The sequence below is a fragment of the Diabrotica virgifera genome, chromosome 1, assembly GCF_917563875.1.
Source record: "Diabrotica virgifera virgifera chromosome 1, PGI_DIABVI_V3a".
In the NCBI taxonomy this organism is placed as follows: Eukaryota; Metazoa; Arthropoda; class Insecta; order Coleoptera; family Chrysomelidae; genus Diabrotica; species Diabrotica virgifera.
The window spans coordinates 224,435,402-224,459,685 of NC_065443.1; the positions used below are offsets into that span (position 1 = coordinate 224,435,402).

A 24,284-nucleotide genomic window follows, 5' to 3' on the forward strand; every position below is an offset into this window, starting at 1 on the left:
GTATCACTTACGTTGCACCGTAATTTTAGATTCTTACCTTATTATCAATTATATCTATTATTATATTATCGTATTCTTATTGTAATATATTATAATTATATTATATTAATTCTTATGATATTCTCGACTTAAGCTTAAGATCTGTTGGTGCAACCGGGCAAAAATAAAATAAAAAAATATATATTACAACATAAATTACTAAATATACCTGATCAGTGAAGTAAGTTGATCTGATTTATTTAATATTACTTGCCGTACATATTAAAAATTGACAATTATTATAAGAAAAATAAAAATATTATATTTTTTGTTTTTATTCTTATTTTGTATTTAAAACAGAAAACCGCATCCTCCTAAAAGATATCAGCGACGCCGACTGTTTTTTTTATTTATTTCGTGTGTTATACATTATACAGTATTATACACAGGAGCCTTATTTTTCTACATGCGCATGAGGTTCAAATGCTAAAGGACTTACTAAATAGCAACCAAACCTGATACAAAACTAACACTGAATTCTTCACATAAATTTTACTGTGTATAATATGCAAAGACATCCGTACGAGGAAGAAAAGGTATGGGAGGCAGGGATTAGAAGAGACGATATCCATGATCTCCCTGCAAAGATGTAAAACACGAAGCTTCCTGAGGACATATTTTTTAATCTTGCAGGGTGTTTTTATGTATTGGTCAAAGAAATAGAACAGAGTTATGTAAGTTCTGTTTATATTTAAAGTAGTGGTTTAGCATAATGGAAACGTAAGTAAAAGCCATGATAGTTGCATTATCAACTATTTTCTCGGGGATTCGGGTAACGACTAGGGAGCATTCTCCTACATGTCCTCCCTACTCCTCACTACATCAGTAGTCCCTTTGTTTTGCATACTCGTTATATCGCACAGTTTACCCACGGGTCCCTACTCTAAAGTTGTTTTGTAGAAGCTGATTCTGAGTTCTGATGCAAACCTCATTCACTGCTCGTTCTTGTAGGTCTGGATCCCGCGTATGAAAAAAAAGTTGATTAATAGCAAGCTGAAAATTTGTTAATAGCTTAAGGTTGTCTTTGTCTAGTCGGATAAACTTTGATATATGGGAACACTGTAACAGGGGCAGTATTAGTTGTGAAATAGGTTAAAAATTTGGAACGGTGAGACCACGAAAACGGCACATTTATTTTGTCCGACAGAACAGACTTAAACACTCCGAACAGAGATTAAACTTTCATGCAAAAATCAGACTGCTATTTATCACCTGTCATAATTTCCGTCATTTGACACATTCTACATGTTCCACTCATTAAAACGCCCATTTGGTGGTAAATAGCAGTCTGATTTTTGCATGAGAGTTTAATCTCTGTTCGGAGAGTTTAAGTCTGTTCTGTCGGACAAAATACATGTGCCGTTTTCGTGGTCTGACCGTTTCAAATTTATAACCTGTTTCACAATTAAAACTTCCCCTGTTCCAGTGTTCCCATATATCAAAGTTTGTCCGACTAGACACCCTTAAGCTATTAACAAATTTTCAGCTTGCTATTAATCAACTTTTTTTCATACGCGATATCCAGACCTATCGTTTTCTGATAATAAGGTCTTCTTGAACCTGATCCAGTTTAGTATTAGGGTGGTGTTTATGTGCCAACGCCATTTTAAATAATTTTGTGACATTGCGATATCACCTAGTCTGCTCATTAGAATTACTTATGAAATGAGTAATGGTATTTTCTGAGGGTTTCTTTTTTCCCTTGAGTTTTACCACTATACTGAGCTCCAGGAGACGATTTTTGATAAGCGGTTTAGAGTAGCGGGTTTTGATGAGAAACTTTTTCAAACACATTTTTGTAGGATTTTTGAAGAGCTATAAGACTATGTAAATTAAATTCCGTAAGATCCCTTAGTTTTTAATTAGGGTGGGTTTAAATGGTTAGAATAAGGTGTTTGCTCTTAAATAGAGGTTTTAAGCAGATTTATCTCGCTAACTGTTCAATGTTATGAAAATCCATGCACAAGGAAAATTTAGTTATTAAAAAGCTACAATTTAGTAGCCTGTCATTTTTTTCGTATCTCCAGTATTTTCGTAGATATTTTGAAGAAAATTTTTTCTAAAATTAGGCCTTTTGTTTATGTCAAACTTCTTGGGTGTATTGATAATGCAAATATAAAAGGAACTACAGAAAGATGAACACCAATTTTTAATTGGGAGGGTAGTTAGGGGGTTGTTTTCACTGATTTTTTCGCAGAGAAAAGCAGGTACCGATCTTTTTCAAGTGAACCGAAGTCGCTCAATTTTTATACTAAAAACTTTGTATTATTTTCTTTAGAAAGGTCTTATTGTATACTTAAAAAAAGATTAGAAGTAAGTTTTCCTCGAAAAATGCAAAGTTTTCCTGTTATTTGGCTTTAAATATTTCAAATTATGAATTTATCGGAAAAATCTAACCATTAATATGCCGTATCTCGGTTTGTGTTGGTCGCAACAATATTACAGAAGAAGAATTTGGTTTACGTTACTAAGAGGTACAATTTTGATATTTACAGTTTTTTTGATTAAATGCATATTTTTCAAGTTATTCTTATAACTGTTACTTTCAACCGCGAATAACTCGAAAAATATTAGTTTTACGAAGAAAATGTAAAAAATATTTTTTTCTTAGAATTAATTTTTACATCTTTGCATGGTTAAAATGTAATAAAAAGATCCCACCCCCGAGATGGGGTGGCAACCACCCCCAAGGTTTTAGCGTATAGCGGCTTGATATAGAAAATGTTCCTTGGACTATTCCCTACTTTGTGAAAAAATTTCAAGTAAATCCGTGCTGAACGAAAAAATTGCGAGCCAAAATGCTTCATTTGCTGGCTTATAATATCAATTATACAGATTTTCATTACGATACAGATTTTTAACCAATAGCATGGCGATATTGCATTCGCGATGAAGGTGTCACAGGGGCAGTGACCAGTGGCGAGTCAAATACATACGCTTTGACAGTTCTCAATATGTAAACAAACTAACAAACTACTTGATTTGTTTGCGTTACAAAATTATTAAATTTGAATATATTTTTGTTGTGTGAATGATCATAGAAAACATGGTGTATACAACTTGCATTTAATTATCATTCTGAAGCTCGTATTGAGTATCCCTCATACTCACTTCATAATGACCATCATTAAATATTCGTTGCATAGTATACTCTTATTACAATTATACAATAAAGTAAAAATTAGCATTATCCCATTAGCTTGTTTAATTATTATGTAATTTATCGTATTATGATTAACACAATATTTATTTTCTTTGCAGGTTACAGGAATCGTAGGAAGAGCAGATGTGCTAGCATGTGTTTTCTTCCTTCTCTCGTTCCTTGCCTATCACGGGTGAGTCTTGATTCATTTCATTTCAATAATGCTTTTTAAATTCATTCATTTTTTTCGAATCCTGAGAAAAAAGTATATTTAAAAAATTTAAACGCAGAATGAAAGATTACATTATTACCAAAGGCCGAAAGCCCCTGAAATCTTCTATAATTTAATAGGTTACAGGGGTGAAAAAAATAGAGGAAATATTATAGTGTGATTTTTAATTTCAAGTTCTTCATTCAAAAGACACCTTTTTATTCTAAGGGACTTTCGGCCCTCGGTAATAATGTAGTCTGTCATTCAGCGTTTACATTTTTCTAAAATATTTATTTTTCTCTGGATTCAAAAAAACTTAACGCATTTAAAATATATGGGTCCGTAATTTTACTCCTGCGCTCTTATCCAAAAGCTATTTGCGTTGTATTATTATTGTGTTATTAAACGCTTTTATTTAGTTGAATAGTTTGCGTCAAATCTTTAGACGTTAATATGAGTGCCTTTTATCCAATGAAAATGAATGAAAATTTGCAGACATATGCATTCGCGGGAACAATACACGAATAATCAATAAAAAAAATTTTATGTTTATTAGTTGTTGAAATAAAAAAAGATTTTAATGGAAAATGCTTAAATTCTCTTGTTTTTTACAATGTAAAAACTTGAAACTTTTACGTGTTGTAGCTAATGATATGAACTATACATAATTTCACTTTTTACGTTAATTTTTTACGTTATGCTTCATAAATAAACAATAAAGTTTCAAATTTTTGCCGATTCCGACTACTTTTCATGTTAGTATATCATGTGTTTTATAAATATTTTAAGAAACATGACGATATATTTTAATGTTTGAAAAGTGTAAGACTAAAAAGTACAAAATAAAAAAATATAAAATTTTTTTTTAAGAAACGCTTTTCTTTAGTTAAGAGTGATTAAAATTAAAAATATTATAAAAAAATACACTAAAAACAAAAAATAAAAAAAAATTAAAAAATCTAACACATTTGTTAAACAAAAGCGTGGGGCGAAAACCGTTTATTCGATGCAGATGCGCCACGTTTTTCTTTGACGAATGTGTTAGATTTTTTATTTTTTTTTTATTTTTTGTTTTTAGTTGATTTCTTATAATATTTTTAATTTTAATCACTCTTAACTAAAGAAAAGCGTTTCTTAAATTTTTTTTATGTTTTTTTATTTGATTTAGTATATTTTCGGCTTAAAAGGAACCATACAACCTCTTTTAAAACCTCAATATTCTTAACAAATTACGCATATGATAAGATGTACAGATTGACAGAAACAAAACTGTTTAACTTTCCCACAAAATGACATATGATCACTGCCAAATACTTAATAAATTATATCAGTTCGTGTTAACAACAATTTCTATGAAAAATAAATATCCTCTTTTTCAAAAACCAAAATAATAGATTTAACAATTTGTACAGAAAATCGTTTGAAAACATGTAGCGTGAATAATAAGTCATTATTTAACTCTTCTCAACATAACGTTTTATTCTCAACATAACTTCTTACAACGTGCAAGAGTGATCAAATATTATCGTTAAAAATTTACACTTTATCTCGTAATTCTAATCCCTAAGAATTACTAACTGTCACTCTATAACTGAATCCAAAATATCAGAAGATATTATAACCTTATGGACTATACCAGGGGTCACCAATTATATTTCCTGAGGGTCCGTTTCGAAAACCTATGACACTTCCGGGGTCCGGAGTTTTTTTTCTGATTCTGGCCTTGGTTTAGAACTAGAACATTTAGCCACGTAATTGTATAACTTATCACTAACTCAGGTGTAATGTGTAGTGTGTGTGTTGAGTAAGTGTCTTGTTACTTTGCAAAGTCGACGTCATTGTCTTTGCAAAGAGACGCTAATTGTAACCGAACGTCTGCGGTCCCTCCGGTGAGTACAGATCCCACAAGGACAGAAACTATTTTCATTTATTAATTTATAATAAATGAAAAAATTCCTGACCCTGGTGAGATTCGAACTCACTACCATTCGGAACTTTCGATCCAAAGGTTAGGCGCTCTTACCACTGAGCCACAGAGGGAGTTAGGGTCCGGAGTTAACACTACCTGTCTAGTTGTTCCAATTCGGTAAACAAATCAGAAGGTTGCAGTGCGAAATTTTTATTCAGAAATTGTTTTTAATAGTTTTTTAATAAATTCAAAACACCACCATTTTTGCTCCATTTTTGGGTCATCTTAAACAAAAGAGATTTTCTGTCATTTTTCTCAAAACTTGATAGATTTCAAGTTTTAAGCAATTTATAAACTGAAAAATGCGAAAATAAGCATTTTCGAAGCTTGAAAATTCATGTGTACATTATTATTGTTGCGGCCGTCAAGTGCCTAAATTGAAGTTTATACATTTAATTTCATGATTCTGATGAGTTATCTGTGTTTATTTCAATTTCGACCATTTGTTTTTATTGGCGTATTAAATAACCACATTGGCAATAATTATTAATTGAATAAATAAATATATCATTAAGAAAAAAATATGTTAATAATAAATTATAAAGTTTTAATAAATGTGAAGTATTTGTTGGGCATTTTTTGCATAAGTACGTATAATATGTATAATAAGTGCGACAGACACGCAACATAAATTGCGATGTGCGGCGACTTAAACGTCGAGTGGACTCGCATAATTAGCAATTAAAAAATAACGGTCTATATTGAAGTAAGTCCCGATTACTCGTTAGAATCTTAAAACTGAATTTATAATCTTCAATTTAGCCACTTGGCAACCTGAAAACTAATAATTTACATATGAGTTCTCAAACTTCGAAAATGCGTAGGTATTTTCACATTTTCAGATTTTCAATCGCTTATAACTCGAAAACCATCAATTTTTGAAAAAAATGACACGAGTTTTTTTTTAAGTACAATTTTGGAAGCTAAAAGGAAATTTTGAATTTGTTTAACCTTTTCGCTGCGGAGCGGCTGAGAGGATTTGCATCCCGTCGCTGCGGCGCTAATAGACGTCTCCCGCAGTGAAGCAAATATTTTTGGCTTTTAGGTTACAGTTGATTTAATTGTCGAAATTCTATCATTTGTTTTACTTTATTATTTTATTTCAACTATTTATTGCCAATTCTAGAACTACTATAATATATTATATTATTATTATGAATCAATGAACCCTAAGCTAAGAACAATAAATGAACCCTATCATTTGTTTTTTTACGGTTCTTCTATGTAATAGTTATTACCAGTATTTTTGATTTCAAACAAAACGTAATAATTAGCGATAATATTCACTTTACGGTACCAACGCATTCGCAATACTAAACACCTTCTCAGTTACCCCTCCTACTCATCCCGTTCGAGGCACTTTAGGCGGGCGGTTCACGCACATTCATTCAGAAAACATCTGATGACATTATATTATATATTTTGTTTACGTTATATTTTGTTTATACGCCAACGGTGGAAGAAGTTGTACGATTAGCAGGAATTTTCATTCCATCACGAATGTAAGCGTGATAGCGAAATCCTGCACTTCTAAGCCTTAGGCAAGAAGGAGAGGCAAAGGCCGATCGACTAGATGTGGTGAAACTTAGGGAATTTTATTTTATTAGATTCTCTGAGACGCCACAGCTAGAGATCGGTTAGCAGAAAAAGTAAAGCGGGCTCGACGAGAGCCCGCTACGGGATTTTTACTGTGCCTCCGTAAGGGTAGACACTGCAAGGTGTAGTTCTATGGAACCTGCATCGGGCAGCCCCGGCCCCTAGGTCAGTAAAACGAGAACATCAAGAGGATCCCGTACCTAGTTCTGCCTGGGTACGTGACAACCGCGATAGGGGTAGGGAAACCAACCCTGAAGCCGAGCTGGCGTCGGGCCAGTCGGCGGAAAAAAAGGTTCGCCAAAATTAGGGATTCTCCCTCCCAGACGATTGGTCGAGCTAGGTCTCGATCACCACCCTCTATGGCCACTCCGCCAAAATATGAGGATCCACGTAAAGTGGATCGTACCCTTTTACAGGAACAGAAAAGAGAGGAGAGCGAAGAAAGCGACGAGGAAAGCAAAGAAAGCGACGAGGAAAGCGAAGAAAGCGACGAGGAAAGCGAAGAGGAAACTGTGAAGACATGACCCGACGAGGAAAAGAAGACATGGACATTTACAGAGTTACTAAATCGGATGGAGGAAAAGTGAAAAAAAAGGGAAGAAGATCTTGTCCTACAAGTGGCAAAAAGGACGAAGAGATAGCTCGACAAACAGAAATGATGGCGAAGATGACTAACCAGATGAATGAAATGATCAACGAGCTGAGAGAAGTTCGGAAATCCCTGGTGGCAGGGGAACAGAGAAGGCACAGCCAAGAATCCGAAAAAAATCCAACGGCCAAAAAGCCACCTCAGGATAATGAACCAAAGACAAAAAAGAAGAAAGAAGACTTCCCACCACTGGCAACCAACACCAGCCAGCCCAGAGATAGACCAAGAAGCCAGCCCTCCAGAGCAGAACACAGACGGTGAGACGCCTACCTTGCGGCGACCTGGCGATTCAGAGACAGAGGACATGGAAACAAACGAAGAAACCACGGTGTTGCCCGAACAACAGGCAACACCTCACAGAAAGCCGCCTGTAATTAAATTACAGAGCGTGAATGAGACAGGGGCTATCCTCACCATAGCCCAAAGGCTAAAAGTCTACACGACAAACAAAATCTCCAGGAGCGGCAAAGAAACACTCATCCAGGCGAAAAGCCTGGAAGATTACAAGAAAATGGTGAGGATAATAGAAGAATACGCAGAGGCACACAAGGACAGAAGGCTACAATGGGTAGCCTTCCCAGTAGAAGAGGATAAAAAACCCAAAGTGGTTTTAAAAGGATTGCCCTCAAATACCACCGAGGAGGAAATCCAAGAAGAGATGGAAGCACGACACCAAATAGTCTGCCAAGCAGCCAAGAATATGACCACAAGAGTCGGCCCCAAAAGACAACTACCGATGTTCGTACTGACTCTGAATCGTGAGGACGTAGGAAAGGCTAAGCTGATCAACAATCTGTGCCACATGGAGGTAGAGGTAGAAGACCTAAGAAAAGCGACAGAGCCAACGCAGTGCTTCAACTGCCAAGGCTTCGACCATGCACAGAACGCGTGCCACAAACATCTCAAATGTGTGAAATGCGGAGAAGACCACCACACGAACAGACGACAACAGGAAACGGAGTCTCCTATGCCAAAGCCACACAGGGCAAAAACCAACAGCCACCACAGCGATCCTCCCAGACGAAGAATACCTGGTCAGACTAGTCACCAACATAGTGACCAGGGTAGCCCAGGAAGTCATCCAAGATACCAGACAGACGATCAGGTAAAACCACCATACAATTAAAAAAATCATAAAAAAAAGGCGTAAGCCAACAAAAAAATCACACAAAATAAAAAAATCAACATAAAATTAGAGCGCCAAGCTATTGGACGGAGCCCATTGGGGCTCGGTACAATGGCCCGGTACAATTTTACCCTCAATCGATTCGCCGCTAAAGAAGAATATCTTCAAAAAAGTTTTAGAAAAATATAACCTTGTTTGATTTTTTCCGAAACATTGTATCTTTTCGTTCTAATTGCACTCCCCTAAACGCTGTATCCTGATTTAATGACGGTCCGCACAAAAGTAGCTCACGCTGCGGATGCGGACCGCGGTCCGCTAATTGGTGACCCCTGCTATAGACTATCATACGATTTAACACTAGCATCTGCACCAGGTTGGGTTAAAAAGAGCTTTAATTTTTTAATTTTGCTACAGTCAAATGCCTTGATCTTAACTTCAAAACTACAATACGTGATAACGCCTAAATACTGAGACACCTTTTGATATCTCTCTTTATATCCTATGTGAGCTTGAACATTTTTAATATTTTTGTACCTTAATACACTTTCGATAATAAAGAGCTTTTTTTCTATACCTACTCGTATATATCTGCTCTGAAAACATTAAAGCATATATTTAGTCAATTTTTTTGTAAAAGGGGTCTGAGAAAGCCAACATTTTAATACTGAATTTTCTTGAATTTATTTTCATAGAATAATGTAGAGAGACGTATTTGAAATATTTTAATATTTCACATTAATTCAGAGCATTAAAAAAATAAATCGATTTTAAACTCGGCATTCGTCGCTAGGTAGATTATTACCCGAGTGGTCGCTCGTGGGATTTTCTCTCACATATCCAAATTTTGATTATTTTACAAAATAAAACTTTTAAAACAGCTTTTAAACTTTTTTATTAACTAATAATAAGAATATAATAATATAACATAATATATATAATAATATGATACCATACAAAAAAATAATCGGAATTAAACCAATATTAATCAATCTCCGTGTCTTCACAATTTACAGCACAGCACACAAATATAACAAGAATCCTCTGGACAAATTGCTTGATCACAATAATTACAATTTTTTACATTATTACAGGTTTTAAGTGAGAAAATAAAACTAATATTTATACACAGTTGGTGGCGCCGTTGGTCGCTCGATGAGAGAATCTCTCACATGAAGCGCATTGACTCAGCAATCTAGTAATACTACGTCAACTGAGTCACTATCTGAGCGGACGACTCTATCAGATTGTCGAGAAAGGATAGATAGGAGACTAGGAGGAACCTCAGCGCGTAGAATTTCCCAGAAAAAAAGTTGTTCGCAATTTTCTGAAACCGTGAGAGAAAATCTCATATAGCGTCAGAAAAAGTCTAAAATATTAAAAGAGGTGGAAATTCGTACTTATATTTACACTGGCTAAAGTGAATCCAAAAGCACATGAAATTTTTGGGGCCATCTGACCCTAGGAGTACTTGGTGTTCAGGGTAACAGCTACGGCACGTCATCTGGAGTGTTGGGAGTTATCGGCACTAAATTAATGTAAACATATTGCTCCTTAAAACCCTCGAGTACTTACTCGGCTTGCATCAATTTAGTTTTGGACAGCCTCAAAATTCCAGAAGATGAAGTGAACAGGAGTCACTCTGGGAACTGAGTCCTCGAGCGTCGGTTCTAATGTCATGTTCGTATTTGAGGCTCTCAGAGTAACAGCGGCCTAACCCACCAATTGAGCATTTTTATATAATTATATCAATAAAAGCAGCAACAATAAATCTTCCTATTAACAAGGGTCTACAGAACCTACCTCTATAATTGTCTAAATGGCGCTACAGAATTTGTAGCACCATCCCATAAGCAAATTCAAAGATTGCATTTATCTCAAAACTTCGTTTTTGGGGTTAGGTCACTGTTGCTCAGAGCGCCTTATTTATCAACCCCAGAAACCACCCAATCAATTTATATTAATTTAGTCATATTTCTGTCACCAGGGGGGTGAGGTACAGCGGACTCCTTTATTCAGATAGACTTAGCCAAGTCTTTTTTATGTATTTTGACCCGTATAACATGAATTGTTTGGGTAACAGTTGATCCGGATATCGATAAGTTTGTTATAAACAAAGAACTTGAGGAATTATATAACAAAGATTTTTCGCAAAACAAAATATTTTTTTGTATTTTCTGGTTCATTCTACGCAAAAAATCTTCTTACAAGTTTTTTCGTAGGATACATAGTGTTCGAGATAAACGCGGATGATCCTTCAAAAAACTGAAAAATTGCAATTTTTGAACCCGAATAAATTTTGATTAAAAAATAAAATAGCAATTCTACTTACCGCATAAGTGAAATAATATCGGCTTTGGTCACTTGCATTCCTAAAGATTAATTTTTTATGGTCAAACAAAGCTATAAAGAAATAGTGTTTTAATGCATGCTAAGTACAAATTGCCTGTTTGTAAGCGCGCCTACTCGTTCGATTTTATATGGGAGATGCATTGAAAATATCACTCAAGCACTATATGTTTATAGCTTGGTTGAACAATAAAAAAATTAATTTTTAGGAATGCAAATAATCAAAGCCGGTATAATTTGACTTGAACTTTCAAATGCGGTAAGCAGTATTGCTATTTTATTTTTTAAACAAAAGTTATTCGGGTTCAAATATTGCAATTTTTTGAAGTTCAACCGCGCTTATCTCGAAAATTATGCATCCTACGAAAAAAGTTGTAACAAGGTTTTTTGCTTAGAATGACCCAAAGACTACAAAAAAATGTATTGGTTTGCGAAAAAAGCTGTTATATAATTCCTCAAGTTCTTTGATAATAACAATCTTATCGACATCCGGATCAACTGTTACCCAAAAAATTCGTGTTTTTCGGGTCAAAATACGTAAAAAAAAACTAAGTCTATCTGAATAAAGGAGACCGTTATACCCCTCCTGGCGACAGAACAATCACTTAATATACTGTTTTAATATGTTTTCATAAAACTCAAAATTACCCCAAAAATTACATGCAATTTTGAATTCATTTTATAAAAATGTAGATGTATTTATGCATTTTCAACAATTTTTCTGAATGACGTTATACATAACACAATGCAAAAAGTTGTATAGACATACAACCCCAAAGAAAAAAAAGTTGTGAGTTTATAGGTGCTGTATTTGAAAATCGATTTATTTTAGTGATTTTTGTTCTGAATGCCCTGGTCTAGATGTATGTTATATTGCATTTGAGCACCTTGGCTGCATTTAATAGTTATTTATTTAGTCTGGGCTGATTATCGGAGAATGGGCCATTTTTGGGAGAAGTTATTTACCAGCAATTTTATTGCTGGAATCGAATTATAAGATCCTATATATTGATAATATAGGTATGTAAAGTCCTCAGATAGTGTGCTACTTTTTTTATAAACAAAATGGCGCCCGAAAATCGTGTTTTTTTCAATTATTGCTCTAGAACTCCGAAGATTTTAACTTTACAACAAAAACACTCAAATAAAAATTCACCGTGATTAAATTCTGCATAGAGGCATGTTTTTCCCGATCTGCTCCGACGAAAATTTTCCTCGGAAAATGCGGGGTTTCCCAACAAAATCTTTAATTTTCAAATAAAGTTTTAGATAAGTAATTATTTACCAATAATTAAATAATTTGGTGACTTAAAAGCCTTCTTTGTTTAGATTATAGTTCCAGAAGCTGGTGAAAATTAAACGAATATTTTAGCAACAATTCAATTGTTAATTAATAATTCACGGTGGCAATAATAACCAAAATAATTATGATGCACTGATCACACTTTGAAATCTTATAAAGATGAGAAGCCTATTTAACATTTTGTCGACAAAATATAAATTTTTTGTTTTTTTGCATAATCTTTAAATGTTTAAAAAAAATAGTTATAAACAAATTAACGTTTCTCAGAAAGTTTTTATTATATTATAATTTTAAAAGATAGCTAAAATGCGCATTTTAAATATCTTGAAAATGAATGCTTTAAAACTGTTTTGCAACCATTTGCAAAAAAGTTATGAAACAGCAAAGTAAACATACTTACTATTACTACGGTGTTAATAATTTTTTTTGATTCTTTCAAAGCGTAGAAGTGAGTTTAAAGTACAAGCTAATTATTTATAAAACAATATCGATTATCAGCTTAATGGTTATATTTTAATTAAAGATTATAAATACATTTTTTTGTAATTTACACGCGCAAAAGTAGAAAAATACAGTACCGTAGCTACCCGCCCACATACACAACTCGCGCGAGTTTAAGCGTGTCAGTCGTTTCGAGTGAACATTTTATCTCCGGCTCTGTATCAAGCCTACTTTCGCGCTAAAAATTACAAAAAAAGTATTTTTAATCTTTGATTAAAATACAACCATTGCACTAATTTTTGACATTTTTTGTGAGTAATTAGATTGTACCATAGACTCACTTTTAAGCTTTGAAACAATTAAAACAAATTATAAAAAATGGAGATATCGTATGTTAATTTTGCTGTTTCCTAACTTTTTTGCAAATGGTTGGAAAATTTTTTTAAAGCATTCATTTTTAAGACCTATGAAATACGCATTTTAAGCATTTTTCAAAATTAGAATATAATAAACAATTTCTAAGAAATGTTAATTTGTTTATAACAATTTTTTTTAAACGTTTAAAGATTGTGCAAAAAAATGAAAAATTTATATTTTGTCGACAAAATATTAAATAGGCATCACAGTTTTATAATCTTTCTAAGTTTGATCAATGTCCCATGATTATTTTGGTTGTTATTGCGACTGTAAATTGTAAATTAACAATTGAATTGTTGCTAAAATATTCGTTTCATTTTAACCGGCTTCTGAATTTTTAATCTATACCAAGAAAGCTTTTATTTCACTAAGGTATATAATTATTGATAAATAATTACTGGCCCAAAAAATTTATTTGAAAATTCGAGATTTTGTTGGGAAAACCCACATTTTCCGAGGAAAATTTTCGTTGGAGCAAATCGAAAAAAACCTGCCTCTATGTAGAATTAAATTGGGGTGAATTTTTATTTGAGTATCTTTGGTGTAAAGTTAAAATCTTCGGAGTTATAGAGCAATAATTGAAAAAAATACGATTTGTCGGCGCCATTTTTTTTATAAAAAAGTAGCACACTATCTGCGCACTTTGCATACCTATATTGTTAATATATAGAATCTTATAATTCGATTAAAGCAATAAAATTGCTGGTAAATAACCTTTCTTTGTACTTTACTAATTAGACTAACGTATTATAACTATTTTTTTTTCAAAATTTAAAGATTATGCAAAAAAAAGAAAAATTTATATTTTGTCGATAGAATGTTAAACAAGCATCTCATCTTTATAATCTTTATAAGTTTGGTCAATATATCATGATTATTTTGGTTATTATTGCGATCTTAAATTGTTAATTAACAATTGAATTGTTGCTAAAATATTCGTTTAATTTTCACCGGCTTCTGGAATTACAATCTATACCAAGAAATCTTTGATGCCACTAAGTTATTTAATTATTTATTAATAATTACTTACCTAAAAGTTTATTTGAAAATTATAGTGTTTGTTAGGAAAACCCGCATTTTCCGAGGAAAATTTTCGTCGGAGCAAATCGTGAAAAACATATCTCTATGCAGAATTTAATTGCGGTGAATTTTTGTTTAGGTGTTTTTGCTGTAAAGTTGAAATCTTCGGAGTTATAGAGCAATAAATGAAAAAAATACGATTTGTCGGCGCCATTTTGTTTATAAAAAAAGTAGCACACTATCTGCGGACTTTGCATATCTATATTATTAATATATAGGATCTTATAATTCGATTCCAACAATAAAATTGCTGGTAAATAACTTTTCCATGAATTTTGCTAATTAGCCCAGAGTAATTATATAAGTGTTAAAAGTACAATTTTAAGGCACGTATGTAAAGGATTCGCTTCGCTCATTGTTCAATTCACATGAATGCCTTAAAAATGTACTTTTAACACGTATATCGTACAATATTTTTTCTACGAACGTGTTAAAAATGCAATAATACAGTTTAAATTAAATTTTAAAAAACCTTTAAAAAACCCTAAATATATTGAAAGGAGATAGTTTTAAATTGCATCGTATATTACGGACTTTAGCAACCAATATTATAACCTTAGTTACCATAAATCCGATTGGAATTAATTCGTTTGGAAAAATTCCTGCTGCTATAGCAAGATTTCTGGAACTTCCAAAACCGATCCCCTTTATACGGGGCATTGTTTTCGTCGTTCTTCAGCGACCTTACTTGCCGATACTGGCGCAAATTTGACGACAATTAGGGCTTGTCCATATGAGGGCAGTTTGCCAACGTTGACTGCGCGGTTTACCTGTTTTCTCCTTGTTTTTCTTGGTAACTTCAAAGGCGGCATTAGGGTGAGATCAAGCTAAACAGGTAAACCGCGCAGTCGACGTTGGCAAACGGCTCACATATGGACATTTATTTTATTTATTATTTATTTATTTATTTATTATTTATACATATGACCTGGCCTCTAGTAACTAATCCAGGTCGTTCTTTCCTGATGGGATTACAGATATTTTTTTTATATTTTTACATTTTTTACTCAACTATTAAATCTATTTTTACAATTAACAATTTGCCATAATCTATTAATTACGTTTAACAAACAAATTTAAATAAATAATTTAAAATATTTTTGGTATTATCAACTCCCTTCTAAGTTATAAAGACAGTCCCTCTATTTTCAGAAGAGAGTTGGTAGTTTTTTTTTAAATTTCATGAATTATGTATTGAATTATTATTTTTATTTATTTATTTTATATTGAATTACTATTATTATAATTGTAAATATCTATTTTTGAATCTATATTTTATTTTATTTATTTTAAATTTATCCTACTCAACTTCATCAGGGTTGGATTATTGGTTGTCTTCTTCTATTATTATAGATTTCTTGTTGTTTTTTTAGATATTATTTGTGTGAGATTGTTTAATATTTCAAAATATTCTTCATTTTGTAATATATCTATTATTTCAGTTCTTTCTAATCTTCTTCTCATTTCTCTATGTTCTTCATTTTCTATAGTATTTTATAGGCTCACATATGGACAATCCCTTAAGCCTCATGTGGGGTGGGATCTTCTACTGTTGCTGAGGGGTACATCGAGGATTCTTTGGAAAATAGGAATTTGATTGGCCGAAAACTGCTGCCGGTGCAGCGAATATCACCAACAATATCCGAAGATATTGTGGCCTTAACTTCGACTGGAAATTAAATTATTTCTACTCATTTCACCTTAACCATGGAACATAGTAAAACTGCAGTGCAAGAAATTCATTTTTCAAATTGCGCAAATTTTACTATTAATATTAATGTTAATAAATGAAAAATATATATTTTGACGTTTGTTTTTAAAATTTGACATTTCACTTTTAACTGCAGTGCCTTAAAAATTTTAAAGCACCTAGTGCTTTAAAGTGACATTTTTAATGCTCCCACGGGGTGCTAAAAATTGTATTTTTAACACGTTTGTAGAAAAAGACATTTATAAACTTACGTTGATTGCTTTATGAGACATATATGTCCCGTAGTGAACCTGTGCCACCGTGCGTTACGACACAGTCGAACGCTGCCAACCGTTAGTGTAATACTAGGTTCATTTTGTCGTGTTCATATTGACAATGATATATCGAACTCATCTTCAACTGTCAACATTGGACCAAGAAACAAATTTGATATAACATCACCAAAACCAACACGGCGAGCATGAGACTTTATGTGGGTCCTTGTATTCTACTCCTTTGCATTCTCCAGGCATACAATACACTATCTGTAAAAAGTTAAAAAGGTATGAATTTCGGTATAAATGCTTTATTTTCTCATTTCTTTGGTTATAATTCAGGATCTACACCATAGTCATTGTGAAGTTACTTTATATAAAAAAACTGTATCTGCTGACAGGCAAGTACAAGATTCTATTAAAGACTTAGCTTGTGGTGTGAAGGCTTCTTCCGGTGCTGTTCTAGGTTATCCACAGTTCTAGATATTCTTCGGGAGGCATCAGGTGGAAGTTTGATGTCTGGCGGTCTTCTCATTGTTTGATTTGCGTGTATAGAATAAATTGCTATGTAGAAATGCTATCAATGAGTGTCCCCGTTTAGGATTTAGTCCTCTTCAGGGTTTGTAGTGAATGTAAAATGTGTCCGCAAAAGCAAACAGTCCGAAAAACACACTGGGGCAAGTGTCGTATCCTGGTGTTTCTGGTTTCCTGGGTTATGCCGGACGGTGGTGTCCAGAAGGCTAAAAAGGCAACAGAGAAGAAAGTTTGATGGAGTTGTTGTTGGTTCCATAGACATTTACGTGTACTGTCCGTGCTTTGCTCTCGACCAGTCTCCCTAGAAACCCTTGTACAACGACAGGCGAACCTGCGTCCCTCGTCGGCGGTCAGGAGGTGGCTTTTGAGCGCAGCGTGGACAGTGAGCGTTCGAGTGGTGAAAATAGTTGCGGCTATTTTCTTGGGACGAACAGGTGTCTGGCGGTTGCCTCCGGAGCTATTTAACTGTTCGTCGAACCCATGGGTGACTGTTTTGAGGAACTGGTACTCTAATATTCACGATGTGGTTACTTTCTGGGGAACATTCTATTCTCTGGGCAAAAACAGACGAGCTAAGGCTAGGACCACGCCCTTCTCCTGGATGCCTAGAAGAGAAATCAATATGTATATAACCCGCAACATAAATTTATGAAGGGCCCTACCACCCAAGTTAACAAAACCTTAATATTCCCCACCAGCAGCACAGAAAATCTTACAGGGACTTCTAAACCAAACACTAGGCCCCAAATGTTTTTATTTAAACACCCCAATTACAAAATACAATTAAATAAATGAATAAAAATAAATTAAAATAAAAATGTGTACCATTTTTATTCGGTTGCGATGCGAAGGCAAACCAATCTTACTCTTTAATTAGAATACGGAGTGCAGTCCAGTTCCTTTAACCGCGATTTTCTGCTCTTATTGGAGCTTCATCAGAAAAAACGTAGGCACTGTTCTCCATAATCCAACTAAATTGCATCGAGAGGTTTTACAACACATCGCAACCAAATGGATGATAATAGGTGGCTAGCGCCATCTGGCAATTGAAAGACGAAGCAAGTTTTCAATCCTAATAGTAAATTAATAATATTGAAAAATATTAAAAATCACTAAAAGATTTTTAAATTGAAAACTTATTGGTACATTTTCATGGTAACACCTCCAAGACTTCTATAATTTGCAAGTCATATGGATGCTGCAGTGAAGACGAGAGGGAAGGAATTCTACACTTTGCAATTCACATCCCCCGTCTGCAGCCGGCAAAATTCCAACTGAAAGATGCACCTGGTTACTCTACGGAGTAATACGAAAATAAAATAAAAATGTGTACCATTTTTATTCGGTTGCGATGCGAAGGCAAACCAATCTTACTCTTTAATTAGAATACGGAGTGCAGTCCAGTTCCTTTAACCGCGATTTTCTGCTCTTATTGGAGCTTCATCAGAAGAAACGTAGGCACTGTTCTCCATAATCCAACTAAATTGCATCGAGAGGTTTTACAACACATCGCAACCAAATGGATGATAATAGGTGGCTAGCGCCATCTGGCAATTGAAAGACGACGCAAGTTTTCAATCCTAATAGTAAATTAATAATATTGAAAAATATTAAAAATCACTAAAAGATTTTTAAATTGAAAACTTATTGGTACATTTTCATGGTAACACCTCCAAGACTTCTATAATTTGCAAGTCATATGGATGCTGCAGTGAAGACGAGAGGGAAGGAATTCTACACTTTGCAATTCACATCCCCCGTCTTTGCTTCGTCTTGCTTCGTCTTTCAATTGCCAGATGGCGCTAGCCACCTATTATCATCCATTTGGTTGCGATGTGTTGTAAAACCTCTCGATGCAATTTAGTTGGATCATGGAGAACAGTGCCTACGTTTCTTCTGATGAAGCTCCAATAAGAGCAGAAAATCGCGGTTAAAGGAACTGGACTGCACTCCGTATTCTAATTAAAGAGTAAGATTGGTTTGCCTTCGCATCGCAACCGAATAAAAATGGTACACATTTTTATTTTATTTTCGTATTACTCCGTAGAGTAACCAGGTGCATCTTTCAGTTGGAATTTTGCCGGCTGCAGACGGGGGATGTGAATTGCAAAGTGTAGAATTCCTTCCCTCTCGTCTTCACTGCAGCATCCATATGACTTGCAAATTATAGAAGTCTTGGTGGTGTTACCATGAAAATGTACCAATAAGTTTTCAATTTAAAAATCTTTTAGTGATTTTTAATATTTTTCAATATTATTAATTTACTATTAGGATTGAAAACTTGCTTCGTCTTTCAATTGCCAGATGGCGCCAGCCACCTATTATCATCCATTTGGTTGCGATGTGTTGTAAAACCTCTCGATGCAATTTAGTTGGATTATGGAGAACAGTGCCTACGTTTCTTCTGATGAAGCTCCAATAAGAGCAGAAAATCGCTGTTAAAGGAACTGGACTGCACTCCGTATTCTAATTAAACAGTAAGATTGGTTTGCCTTCGCATCGCAACCGAATAAAAGTGGTACACATTTTTATTTTATTTTCGTATTGCTCCGTAGAGTAACCAGGTGCATCTTTCAGTTGGAATTTTGCCGGCTGCAGACGGAGGATGTGAATTGCAAAGTGTAGAATTCCTTCCCTCTCGTCTTCACTGCAGCATCCATATGACTTGCAAATTATAGAAGTCTTGGAGGTGTTACCATGAAAATGTACCAATAAGTTTTCAATTTAAAAATCTTTTAGTGATTTTTAATATTTTTCAGTATTATTAATTTACTGTTAGGATTGAAAACTTGCTTCGTCTTTCAATTGCCAGATGGCGCTAGCCACTTATTATCATCCATTTGGTTGCGATGTGTTGTAAAATCTCTCGATGCAATTTAGTTGGATTATGAAGAACAGTGCCTACGTTTCTTCTGATGAAGCTCCAATAAGAGCAGAAAATCGCGGTTAAAGGAACTGGACTGCACTCCGTATTCTAATTAAAGAGTAAGATTAGTTTGCCTTCGCATCGCAACCGAATAAAAATGGTACACATTTTTATTTTATTTTCGTATTACTCCGTAGAGTAACCAGGTGCATCTTTCAGTTGGAATTTTGCCGGCTGCAGACGGGGGATGTGAATTGCAAAGTGTAGAATTCCTTTCCTCTCGTCTTCACTGCAGCATCCATATGACTTGCAAATTATAGAAGTCTTGGAGGTGTTACCATGAAAATGTACCAATAAGTTTTCAATTTAAAAATCTTTTAGTGATTTTTAATATTTTTCAATATTATTAATTTACTATTAGGATTGAAAACTTGCTTCGTCTTTCAATTGCCAGATGGCGCTAGCCACCTATTATCATCCATTTGGTTGCGATGTGTTGTAAAACCTCTCGATGCAATTTAGTTGGATTATGGAGAACAGTGCCTACGTTTCTTCTGATGAAACTCCAATAAGAGCAGAAAATCGCGGTTAAAGGAACTGGACTGCACTCCGTATTCTAATTAAAGAGTAAGATTGGGTTGCCTTCGCATCGCAACCGAATAAAAATGGTACACATTTTTATTTTATTTTCGTATTACTCCGTAGAGTAACCAGGTGCATCTTTCAGTTGGAATTTTGCCGGCTACAGACGGGGGATGTTAATTGCAAAGTGTAGAATTCCTTCCCTCTCGTCTTCACTGCAGCATCCATATGACTTGCAAATTATAGAAGTCTTGGAGGTGTTACCATGAAAATGTACCAATAAGTTTTCAATTTAAAAATCTTTTAGTGATTTTTAATATTTTTCAATATTATTAATTTACTATTAGGATTGAAAACTTGCTTCGTCTTTTAAAAATAAATTAATCCAATGCCACATATTTCTATAAAATTAACGTAATAAATTAAACTTGAAAATAATTATTATCCAACACAACTGCTGATGCTAAAGAATTAGCATTCACGGAAAATAAATAAATAAATACCCCAAAATTATTTTCTTATTGGATGAAACAAATTTACAATACAAATAGGTAAAAATATAAATATATTCTGCAAATTTGAGTTAGTGAATAATTAATAAAATGGTAGGGGAGCCCATGCGGAGATTTTTGCAGTTACTCGAGCGCGTCAGATTATCATATGGGGAAAAACCTGGTACACTGCACATGTACCTCTACCATATATTGGCTCTTAACACAGGGGAGTTTGTTAAGGGGGCTCGAAAAAAAATCTATCCTTAAAAAAACTCGAAATTGTCAGATTAAGATAATGTAAGTTAAGTACATGCAAAGAAGTATATACATATTTCAAAAATCTTACGATTTGAGCCGGGCGTAAGGAAATGGGCGAGTCCCAAAATTTCACAAGAAAAAAGCCAATATATCGCGAAATGAATGACCGATCGAAAAACTAAAAAATATATGCTCAATATTTTTTATAAATTTATCGAATGATATCAAACACGACTTCCCGCGGAGAGGGGTGGGGGGTAAATTTAATATTTTAGATAAGAATCCCGCGATATTTCGCGAAATAAACATCAGATCGAAAAACTGTAAAATACACTTATTCAATATTTTTGAGAAATCTGTCGAATGGCACCAAACACGATCCCTCACGGAGGTGTGGTGGCGGGTTGCTTTAAAATATTAAATAGGAGCCTCCATTTTTATTGCAGATTTGGATTCTTTACGTAAAAATAAGTAACTTTTATTCGAAACACTTTTTCGAATTATGGATATATGGCGTTATAATCGGAAAAAACGATTGTTGGAAATGGAAAATTAAATTAAAAAATGGCAAGCTCCCACTAAAATGGAAAACTTAACTTTTTTTGGTTTTAGGACCTACTCTTCACAACCCAATAGGTCCCCAAAGCGTTCGAGTGACTGGACATTTAGCATACTTTGCTCCCCTACTAAAAGTATGATCTGAAAACTAAACGATAAAACTACAAAAACAACTTACCAATTAGGTCTGTAGTTACTTGATGCTACCTACTTCGCGGATATTATAGAAATGAAGAACCAAAAAGTAACCGGCATGGTATTTATGAAAGCAAAAGAATTTAATTGAAGGTCAGTATTAGCTGATAACGAAAAAGACACTCTTATTGAAACTGGTAAAGTTGACCGTTTTAAAATTACAAAAAATTAATGGCTTGATAAATAATTTTGCTTCGGAATAAAATATTGAGAAAGAACGACTGCTGGAAATAATTAAACTGTTTAAAATAAAAATGACAATAATATTTGCTCAATAAATATTATTCGAGATAGTGGAAATAACTTTTGTAATTTAAATCAGGCATCATAGACCAGGGCGCATCGGTAAAAATATTAGTACATTTGGACGTTGAGAGGTGACTCAAATTTTTTTGCAGAAATTGCTTGAAAATAGATCAAATAATAATATTTGAGTTATCCTCCCTCTCAAAAAGGTGCGGAACATTGTTTAAATAATCAAAATGTCAAAAAATTAAGGAAAAATTCGATTTTTTTCTTGGTTTTTTGGTTATAACTTTAAAAGTATTCATTTCCGAGAAAAGTTGTACTGACATAAAAGTTGCGTAATTAAATTTCCTACAATATAGAATTGGTTAAAAATTTAATAAATAGTCACCCTTGTTGCAAAATAGCAATAATTGTGAAAAAAACATACAAAAACAAGTATTGGCATTTTACGTTTTTCAACCATTTATGCTACACTTAGGACCTTAATATTTCACCCTGAAAAACTCTATGATACAGTAAAATAATTCTGTAAATTTCATTAAGATCGGTTTAATAGATTTTGCAAAATAAATTTTGCAATCCAGCTTTCGTAAAAAAAAATCATTTTTTCAAAATGTTACAGGACTGAAAATAAAGCAGATAGTAAGTTGAAAATTTTTTTGCATATAGAAGTGTACTGTACCTTTCATTTGCAATTTAGCAAAATTAAAATCGGTTAATATCACGGCGTCAGGAATTTTTTTAAATAAACATTAATTATTGGTGCTACGCGCAGAACAGCTGATAGTTTGCTCTGATTGGGCATTCCAATGACCTTTGATAATGATTGATACATTTTAATTTTTATTACATTTCGATATAATTAAATAAATTTGTTTATTGCAAAATAAAAACACATACTCTATCCTTTGAAATGACGCTTTTATTAGCAAAAATTTTCTTTGTTCATATATTTTAACTTAAATAATAAAAGTTTATTATTTTTAAACATATGCAATTGTTTAAACAATATTTCACAAACAATAATAAAATTAGTTTGATTTTTGTGGAATTAAAATATTAAAATACAACAAAATATAGAGTAAGAAAATAATATATTAGATAAAGATTGGAAGAAATTTTGGTGGAAATCAACTTGTGTGAATCGAACACCGCTGTCCTGCGCGTAGCACCAAAAATTATTGTTTATTTCAAAAATTTTGTGACGCCGTGGTAATTAATCGATTGTAATTTTGAAAGTTGCAAATGAAAGGTACAGTACACTTCTATAAGCAAAAAAAAATTTAACTTGCTATCTGCTTTATTTTCAGTCTTGTACCATTTTGAAAAAATGAATTTTTTTTGCGAAAGCTGGATTGCAAAATTTATTTTGCAAAATTTATTGAACCGATCTTAATGAAATTTAGAGTATTGTTTTACTGTATCATAAAGTTTTTCTGAGTGAAATATGAAGGTCCTAAGTGTAGCATAAATGGTTGAAAAACGTAAAATGCAAATACTTGTTTTTGTATGTTTTTTTCGCAATTATTGCTATTTTGCAACTAGGGTGACTATTTTTTAAATTTTTAACCAATTCTGTATTGTAGGAAATTTAATTATGCAACTTTTATGTCAGTACAACTTTTCTCGGAAATGAATACTTTTAAAGTTATAATCAAAAAACGAAGAAAAAAATCGAATTTTTCCTTCAATTTTTGACATTTTGATTATTTAAACATGTTCCGGACCTTTTTGAGAGAGAGGATAACTCAAATATTATTATTTGATTTATTTTCAAGCAATTTCTGCAAAAAAATTTGAGTCACCTCTCAACGTCCATCTCAAAACAGATGCGCCCTGGACTATCACTAATTTCATTATAGAATTGAAAATGTATATAAAGGGTGCACAAAAAGAAAATAAATGGACCGACTAATAAATATTTGGTAAAAATGAATATCAACAGCTATCTGAGAAGACCTCTAAATGCAGAGTGGGTTTTACAAATAAATTCTATAAAGTGCGGGTTTGCACGCTATAATTTTGTCTCGTAACGCAGCTAATCGTAACGCAGCTAATCGTAACGCAGCTAAGGTGTTAACGTATTTCTGGATTACTTAATCATGCTTATTAGTCATACAAATTATTTGGTGAATAACATCAAATCTCGCATCTCAGTTACATTTTAAACAGTCGTTACATTCCACAATTTTTTCATGTTTAAATTCCTAATAAAATTTATGATCCAATCTACATTAAATACTGCAGTGTATCAATTCTGTTTA

At 33.4% G+C, this 24,284-nt stretch overlaps 1 protein-coding gene across 1 annotated transcript in view; it reads left to right on the forward strand.

Moving 5' to 3' along the window:
* Positions 1–24,284, forward strand: part of LOC126892888 (protein O-mannosyl-transferase TMTC1-like) — a 603,242-nt gene that overhangs the window by 217,504 nt on the left and 361,454 nt on the right. Inside the window, exon 2 of the mRNA XM_050662709.1 lies at positions 3,301–3,374. Within this exon, the coding sequence (XP_050518666.1) occupies positions 3,301–3,374 (74 nt within the window). The remainder of the gene's footprint in view (positions 1–3,300; positions 3,375–24,284) is intronic.